Consider the following 9,558-nt stretch of genomic DNA (forward strand, 5'->3'; position numbering starts at 1 on the left):
TATGTAATATATATATATATATATATATATATATATATATATATATATATATATATAGTACACTGTAAAATAGTTGGGTAACAAGCCACACAGCTTTTTTGATTTGGGTTGCCCAACTTAATACATCATAAATATGTACGTGTGTATATTTATTAATCAGTTGGCTCAAATACAGTAGACGTGCCAACTATTAAATGTTACTACTAAATGTTTGCCCATGCTGAAAATGTTCACCTGTCATAATTTAGGAAACTCAATTTAAGGCGTTGTATCAACTAGTTAAGTTATCAAAAGTTCACCATATACATCATAATTTGTCCCCAACATTGAACAAGTTGGATTTTTTTACAGTGTACTATCACAAACTACAGTTAATTAACTTTGTATTTGGCCATAATCTTGCTTTTATTTTGATAATAAAAAAGGAAGTCTGGGTGAATGAAGATTATGATCATGGCATGAATCTAACCACAGAAAAGGGAACTGGTTCTAGATTAAAAAGGAATAACGGGACAGTAAAAGAAACAACACTGTAAATGTTAATATGGGGTCTCAATACAAAATAGTTTTGGCCAAGTTTCACAGCCCTTTTGAGTTAAGGGCCCAACTTAAAACTTTATGATGCCGCTTAGTTGCTGCTTAAATGTTCGTAGCTAAAAATGTAAAGAAAAAGAAAAAAAATCCATTTGAAAAATAAACTGTTCATCAGTTGACTCAAATAAAAATATTTCAACTACTGAAGATGAGCCTCCACAAAACAAATCTCTTTGTTCCTTTGATATTCATCTTACCTAATTTAGTTTATTGAGCTCAATATAAAGTGGTCAACTTGTTCTGTTCTGAAAAACGTTCGTTAAATTAATCAAAATGTGCTTGCTCCACAGGTAAAGATGCCTTCACATGTCCATTCAGCTGTCTCAGAGGTTTTCTTTGTTAGTTTGTTTTTTCCAAACTAAAATGAGACATTAATGAGCAGTGGTGGACGTATTTAGCATCACTGTGGCTGCAGGAAGACGCTGCAGTGGCTCAGTCAAAGTGTACTGAAAGGGACAAAAAAACATGGTTGATCACAATTCTTAATCAAATTTATCATCTATTCTGGACCTTAAATAATCAAGATTAATGCAGACAGCCCTAAATAACAAAGCTCTAAAATATGTAGCCTTAACTACATAAATTTGAACCACATTCATTAAATGTACTTAAAATCAGTGATGGAAAGTAACTAATTACATTTAGTCAAGTTACTGTAACTTTTATGAGTACCTGTACTTTTTTAATGAATTATAAAATCACTACTTAAGTACATTCTGGGGGAAGTGTTGTACTTTACTATCTATTTAAAAGCATTAAGTACTGAGTACAAAAATGAACGAGGAGGTCTAAGCCTTTTGTCAGCGACTCATAACCGGCCGGTAGTTTGGTTCTGATTCCATAACAGTCAGCAGCACATACAGTGAAGAGAAACTGATGTCTCATTTGATCCCAAAACAGCTGCAGCATTTAGCTTTGCTTTAAGCCACGCCTTATACTAAACTTTCTGGTTGGAGATTTATATTCTCCTGTTGTTTCTGCACATTAAGAAAGGCCTTATTTTAAAGAACAAGCCCCTCAGGTAGCCAAAAGTAGCTTCAGTACTTTGAGTAAACTTTGTATGATCTACTTTTACTTTAGTAGATTTATATACCAGAACTTTTTACTTCTACTCAAGTGAGTTTGAATCAAATTAACTGTAGTTTTATTTGAGTATGATAGTCTTGTACTTTTCCACCTCTGTTTAAAGCTCCTGCTAGGAACTGTTTGTTTTTGTTGATTCTGGCGCCCCCTCTGGACAATGTGGCACCTCTAATCTCTTTTCTGGTTATGTCCTGAATATTTCTAACTATAGGCTATTTTTTTAATCAAAAAAACTCATTCTACCTTATAGATATCAATTTTATTTAGTGTTAGAGTTAAAACATGGCTGTTCTGGGCGCTTTACTTTTACCTACCCTGTCTGACACCAGCCCATATAACCATATAACCATATAAAATAATCAGTATTTTCTGATGGTCTGCTGTGCTTTTATCTGACATAAAGAGTCATCTGTACTCATTTCTGTAGGTTTTAAACTCTTAAGAGTAGCTTTAAATTCAATAATTCATAACTGCTTATTATAATGTGCAGTTTGGCTGATCTTCTGATTTACTGTTGTTAATTTTGATGCCTAATTTTTGCAAAACTTTTACTTGTTTTCTGCGCTCAGCTTTTATTTAAAAATACTTCTAACAGCGTGGAACCGCCACTTTTGCTTTCGTAAAGTTTCCAGATAATTCTCCAAACACTAACTCTAAGTATAGCTTTTAATACAATAAAATGGGTGCGCGCTAGCCTGTGAATATAGCCTCTATTGTCTTATAATTTCTTTATTTCAAGCCTGTGGAATGCTTAAAGAAAGTAAAGAGGTGATGCAAACTTCCCACAGTGAAGAAAAAGGCGCAGTGGGGTCAATACTGCCACCCCCTCCTCTCTCCCCTCTGTCACTCTTCGCAGCTGCCTCTGCCTGCGCACTGAGTGAGTGGGCGCAGAGGCTCCTGCTGCATGTGGAAACTTCCCCAGGCCTTCTCTTGGCTCTTTGTGTGCACACATGTGCGCAGAAAAGGCGCGCTGTCTCGGAATGATTTGGTTAAACTAGGCCTGTGGTTCAATCACTGGAGCGCAGGAGTGCGGGGATAGCCCCCTCTTCTTTTTACCCCCCCTCCTTTAGCACACTCCTGATAACCAGTAGGCTAATGCTCAGCCAGTCGATAGGCTGCTTATGACTTCCAGATTATTCGATAGACCGCGGCTGAACTCGGGTGAAATTCGCACGTGGAGTTTGTGAATCGATTTCAAACTCAACCAGTAGTTGTTTTTGCTATAAAGCTGTAAAAGTGTGGCTGCATATTGAGTCAAGCTGCGCACGAGCTATTAACTGATTCCCATAAGTCAGCCCAAGTGTAATACAATAAAAGCGCAAGGCTCCTTATAATGTCTTTATTGAACTCCTAAGACTTTTAAAAGAGCTGCCCCAAAGCTGCTGTAGACCCCCACAAAACGCAGAAAATATCCTTTAAAGTGAGCCGTGATACTAAACAATGATACTCTCTGTGCAGCTAATATTAGTAAATGCTGGCTGATAAATTACAAGTAGTCCACAAGTAGTCTGTTTGGAGTTTGGTCTATTAGCGCGGAGGGAAAATAGTGCAGCCTTTAACCTGCAGGCAGCTTCTGCATGCTGCCGCTGTGGCCAGAGCCAGAGCCAGAGCCAGAGCCGTGTTTAAACAAGCTATAAAAATGAATTATGACCAAACGCATGCAGAGACTCAGCCCCTTTTAGCAAAGGAATTGGGGAGTCCCGTATGAAAATGTAAGTGGGGTTTTATTTGTGCACATTACGCCACAATTGGTCTCCTTAATGTCCGTCTCATTCATGCCACGGAGTGATTTATGAGCTCCTGAAGGCAAACATGGCTCGGGCATTCGCCTGCAACATGCACACAGTGTTAAGAGTCCTGTCATGCTTGGATCCGAGCTGCTCTGTTTGCTTTTGCTCTGTAAAAGTATGAAGTTTGGAGGTGGAATAAAAACAGTCTTGGGTTAGGGTTTGTGCGTAATGCGTAAAGATAACTTTACGCACTACTTGCCGTTTATTATGTGTTAATTATCTGCTAATTTGCAGGATTGTTTTAAGAAATTAAGCTATAGAAATAAAGTTTAAATTAATTTAATTAAGATTGTGTGGGAAAATCTTGCAAAAAACAGACTTTTATTTTGTAAAGTTTTAAAACCATCCTTGATTTTTAAGTGTATTTTTTACTCTATTATTAGAAGCCAAACTAATGTTTGTGCGCACAAGCAATTTACATTCATCACCAACCTATTGTTAGAATTTGCATAGTCTCTCTCTGCCCTACTTTTTCTGTTTTGCATAAATATCCCGAGCAGATTTTATTCCACAAATAAAAATCAGAAGAAGAAACGAGTCAAAACACCAGAGAAAAGGAGATTGTAGCAAGTTATTTGTATTCTAACAAAAATATCCAAGACATTGGAAGCTATACAAAAATAAAAAGGACCAGGTTCCATAGGCCTAATATTGTGTCATTATTCACACTCTCACACACTCATAATTTCCATTCCAAGATCAGTCTGTTATGGTAATTACAAGTTTTGAAGAGAACTAATTCAGTGATTTAATTCCATCCTTACCTTGTATTAATGCTCAAGTCAAATATCAACAGAATAAATGTGCCGAATATACAAATAACATCAGAGTTAATACCACCGAAGCCTGATTTTTAGTGTCCCAAAAAAAGGAGAGAATTACTGTGATTGATTTGAGTTAATAGTTCAGATGCTGCAGGTCGATTGTAGTCAGAGACTCCGAGAAAAAATAGAAACTGTCTGTGGAAATGTCCACGGGGCTGTCCAGAGATTCTGACAGGCTCGGTGAGGCTGTGTCGGAGAGCTGTAGGCAGGAATCCGAGGAGAATGGTTGAAAATCGTGTAAAGAAACATCCAGGGCCGGGGGACTGCCGCCATTGTCCGGGCCAGATGCCGAGCCGGGGCCCATTGTTGACATGCAGCCCGGAACAGTGGGTGACGGGTTGGGAAAATGTTTCAGATTTTTGTCATTGCTGTTCAGCGGCGCAGCAGCAAAACCCAAAGCGTCGCTATTGTGGAGCTGCTGCGCGGAGTTATTCTGAAAGGAGCAGGTATCTCTCTCCAGCAGGGCCCCGCTCCGCTCGAACATAGGGGCCGCTTCGTCCTCCTCCTCCTCGCTGTGGATGCCGTCCTCGGCGCACGGCCCTTTCCCTTCCCCGTTGTGGTTCTCCTTGCTCTGCGTCTGCCGCTTGTGCTTCATGCGCCGGTTTTGGAACCACACTTTAACCTGCCTCTCGGTCAGATCCAGCAGGGCCGCTATCTCCACCCTCCTCGGCCGGCACAGATACTTGTTGAAGTGGAACTCCTTCTCCAGCTCGAGCAGCTGCGTGTTGGTGTACGCTGTCCTCAGCCGCCGGGAGCCTCCTCCTCCTCCTCCGCCGCCTCCTCCGGCGCTCTCCACGATCTCAGGCGAGCCTGGAAAATAAGCAAGCACGGTAGCGTGGGATTAAAAACGCAGGACACAACAGTTACATAACCCCGCTGCCCGTGAATGTAACATTATGGCTCCCACAAACCACCAGAGAGAGGCTGCAGCAAAATGGCCGCTGGAGCTTTCCTGACGCAAGCTATAAACAACCAAAAATGTGCAACTTAAAGATACAAATCAGACTATTTTACGCGCAAAATATGGTCCAGCGTGCGCAAACAGAATAAAAGCAGTGAGGTCCAGGCTGGTGTGGGATACTAATGAATGCTCCAGCTGCCCTCCTCGGCAACGGCACTCCATCACTCTTCATTACTGTCACACATCAAAACTCAGCTACGGCTATGGGAATAAATCATCTTACATCACCAAACTTTACCCAAACTTTTCCCCCTCCTTGCTAGTGTATAATAACAAATAACTGTAATCATAAATCTATCAGGAGGAAAAGAGTTTTTTGCTTTAAAGGGAAGGCCTAAGATGGGATAGCTCCACACTTTTCGCCTCCTTAAAAGCACCCACCTTTCGGGGAGAAGCACACAGGTCCATTGGAGATGGTGGTGGTGGCGGTGGAGGTCGGCAGGTGGTTCCTCTTGGACGCCTTCTTCTCGCGCATCCACGGATACTCCGGTGGTAAGGAGGCTGTGGGCAGCGGGCTGCATCCATCGGGGCTGTGCCTGGGCCGGCCGTGCCGCGGATGGCTGCCCGGGTTGAGGCTGGGGATGGTCTGCTCGAAGGGAGGAGGAATCAGTGTCGGGCGTGAAAGCGTCGAGCTCTTGATTGATGAACTTTGAAATGAATCAGCGACAGGGGGGAAAGATGTCAGGCACTCAGCAAGCGACGGCTGACTATTGATAAAACCGCTCTCTCGCTCGAATTCGTAATTCATCTCCGCTCCCTGAGAGCCGAGGAAAGTTTGCACGCGTATATTTTAGAAATGTTGCGGCTCAGTGAGGACGAGGAAGAAAAAATCATTAAAAAATCTCCTGGTGGAGTTTTTTCTATTTCACTGATTACGGCCGTATGGGGACCGAGCGAGTATTAAACTATTGAATTCATGGAGACAAGGTTGAAATTGGACCGAATTGCCTGTCACATGATTACCTCTGCCCAATGACAATTTGGGGTTTAATCAAAAGAAGCCCCTGTCTGCCTGATTGATCCAAAAACTCTGCTGAAGAACGCCTCGCTCAGCTGGGAGATGACTGTTTTTATTTACATCTTTGTCCGCTCAGTTTACGCTCCTCGCGCCCCTCCAGTCCACTCCACTAAGCTACAAAAATGTGTGTTTTTAAGAATGGCTGACGCTCACTATTACAGGGAGAAGGAGCCCAGCCTGGGGTGCGCGGATTCGTGCACTCCTCTTTCTCGTATTGTTTGAAGATGTCAGTCGAGAACGCCCCCACCACGCACACACACACACACCACTCGCGCGGACACACACATTTCACGCCAGTAGCTATTCATACAGACGAGAGTCTGCCTTCAGATGTGGAGAAAACAGACCCCTTAAAAACTGATATGGAGGAGCAGATCCCTCAACTATCCAGCCTGCTCAGTGGCTGCAGGATGGCTGTGCTTCTGCACACATGCATAACAGTGAAATATGCAGTGCATCCAATGACATGTGTTGCAATAAAAAGCCCATCAGTTAAGTTAATACTGACGGATATGACACAGTCAGGCCATTTCATCCCATAACAGCTGTTAAACATTTACAGATAAGCTCCATGAAACTTGTGAACAGATACTAATGAGTGGACATAAACACTGTTTTATTGGTAGCCTGTATGCTGCCTCTATTACTATGGTATCAAAGCATAAGGATATTTCCATTATGCGCGTTTTTTCTGTGCGTAATGGTGCCCAAACACGCTGAATTTAACGCATATTTGCCGTATTCTTTGATCCAAATTATCATTTTTGTTCTTTAATCAAAGTCTTATATTACTGGCTCCATATTTTCAAAAACAATTGAATATTTCGATCATTTATGGCGGTTTTATCTTTATGGAAGGAATGGAAAATAACCAGGTTAGAGTGGAGCTTCCTTAACGCCAGATTTACACATATCTACTAGATTAGTTATGTTCAATAACCAGAATCTGCTTTAATTGGCTCTTTATTATCCTCAGATCCTCCAATATTTGATCATTTATGACGTTTTTATCCCCATAATTACAATGGAAAACAACCAGGTTGTCAAAAAACGCCACATTTTAAACACTATTTCTATGAACCCAGTCAAATGTTGTGTTGACTAAGCAAAAGCTACTATAATTGGCTCTTATCTTCTTAAATATTCGACTGTTCGATAACAATCCCTGTAGCCTGTGTGCTGCCTCTATTACTATGATATCAAAGAAGAAGGATATTTCCATCATGCGCATACTTTTCTGCGCTCTTGTGCGTAATGGTGCCCAAACACGCTGAATTTAACCCATATTTGCCGTATTCTTTGATCCAAATCATAATTTTTGTTCTTTAAAGTCTAATTTAACTGGCTCCATATTTTCAAAAACAATTGAATATTTCCATCATTTATGGTGGTTTTATCCTTATGGAAGGAATGGAAAATAACCAGGTCAGAGTGAGGCTTCCTTAACGCCAGATTTACACATATCTGCTAGATTAGTTATGTTCAATAACCAGAATCTGCTTTAATTGGCTCTTTATATTCCTCAAATCCTCCAATATTTGATCATTTATGATGTTTTTGTCCCCATAATTGGAATGGAAAACAACCAAGAGGTCAAAAAACGCCACATTTTACACACTATTTCTATGAACCCAGTCAGATGTTGTGTTGAGTAAGCAAAAGCTACTAAAACATTGGACTATTAGATAACAATCCCCATGGTAGGAATGGAAAACAACCAGTTTAAAGCCTAGGCTTTGAAAACGTGCCAGATTTTACGCATATTTTTTCTTAAACCCAATCATAAGTTTTATCCTGTGAGCATAATCGACCATAATCGTCTCCTTGTCTTTTGATTTACTCGACTATTCTACCATTAATCCCTGTGGTAGGAATGGAAAACAACCAGGTTAGAGCAAGGCTTCCTCAGAGAGCTGTAGCCACAGTGCTAACAAAAGCACCCACTGGATTTCCAGCATCACTTGTACCTGAAATTACAATCAAGCAAACACTAAATCTGCCACTGTCGAGCATTTACAACGAGCCCATTTGCAGCGTTATTATGTATATGAAATTGTTATTGAATGGTTGTTCCCTGCAGTGCTGCAGCGGTTTTATAGACCTTTCCAGAATCATCCGTGAAAGCCACACTCGGCATGTTTTTCGTCAAGCTGTACATGTTGTAAATTAATTCGTATTTTCTTAAATATGGTTTAGCGGTGAGTAGAAGAGAGAGGAAGAGAAGAAGTGGTAGGCCTCTCTCAGTTTGTTGCTTATATACCAAACAAAGAGTCCTGGAAGCCTGCGCGCGATCAATCTTACTCGCCAAAAGGTCTGACAGCTCGGTGCCCTCACAACACATTTAAGGCTTCTAACTCTCCCCCGGATCAAATGCAGCCAGGAAGCGGCGAGAAACACTGGCCACTCAGATTAGAACCAGTTTCTGCTCGCAGTCAGAGCCGAGCTGTCGCTGGAGGGATCTTTTAAAGAAGATAAATAAGAATCCAGCTACACAAGATGCCACCATTTCCTCTTTGGAGAAGGAGGTATGAGTGCGCCAGCGGTGAGTAGGGCGAAGCAGCTTCTACACCTGGCTTCTTCTTCTTTTTTTTTTTTTTTTTTAATTTATTTGCACAACGAAAAGTGTTTGTTGCTTTTAGTTCGACATGCAGGTTTGTGAGGGGGACCAGACCTTAAGGAGTTGCTAGGGGAAGAGATGGATGGCTTTTTTGGAATTACGCACGGGCTTTGTGTGCTAGGAAAGGAGTGGGTGGCGGCTTTTAGTGGACCCCAGCCTGTCCTACACACTTGTCTTACAGCAGGATTGATTTAAGACCTTTTTTCCCACGGAGGGAGATGCAATGAAAGAAATACAAAATCTTCTCTTTCAGTGAAAAAACGTTATTTATGCGCTACCTGAGCATGGCGCATATGGGTCAAATCAGTGTCTGGATGCGTGTGCGTGTGCATGTGTGCGCGTGTGTATCTCAGTGTGTGCTGGATGCAGAAATACTCACTGCATCAGCTTTTTTTTTTTTTTTTGGTCTGAGACACCATGGTTCAATTGTTCTAGGTCTCCCTGCTAACCATATGTCAGGGCTGCTAATGTTCATGCCCTCTTATATCAATCAGATTGGGCTAAGAGCAAAATCTGATAGAATTAATAATCCTGCAGATTCACTAAAGTAACATATTATCAAGAAGAAAAAATACTGACGAGAAAGGTTTGAGGTATTTTTTGGAAAAACCTTTTTATATCAAAAGAATTTGTTCTAATAAAAATGGAGAATTGCGTAGTATTTTTATCTC

The 9,558-nt window shown here is 41.2% G+C and overlaps 1 protein-coding gene across 1 annotated transcript; it reads right to left on the reverse strand.

Annotated features, from left to right (window-relative positions):
• Positions 1 to 4,028: 4,028 nt before the first annotated feature.
• Positions 4,029 to 6,831, reverse strand: LOC121523205 (homeobox protein Hox-A2a). The gene is made up of 2 exons (XM_041807988.1): positions 5,634 to 6,831; positions 4,029 to 5,101 (listed from the first exon to the last, which is right to left on the reverse strand). The coding sequence occupies exons 1-2, from the start codon at positions 5,998 to 6,000 to the stop codon at positions 4,365 to 4,367; spliced, it is 1,104 nt and encodes a 367-aa protein (XP_041663922.1). The 5' UTR covers positions 6,001 to 6,831; the 3' UTR covers positions 4,029 to 4,364.
• Between the last annotated feature and the right edge of the window lie 2,727 nt (positions 6,832 to 9,558).

This window comes from Cheilinus undulatus, linkage group 16, assembly GCF_018320785.1.
Source record: "Cheilinus undulatus linkage group 16, ASM1832078v1, whole genome shotgun sequence".
Lineage (NCBI taxonomy): Eukaryota > Metazoa > Chordata > Actinopteri > Labriformes > Labridae > Cheilinus > Cheilinus undulatus.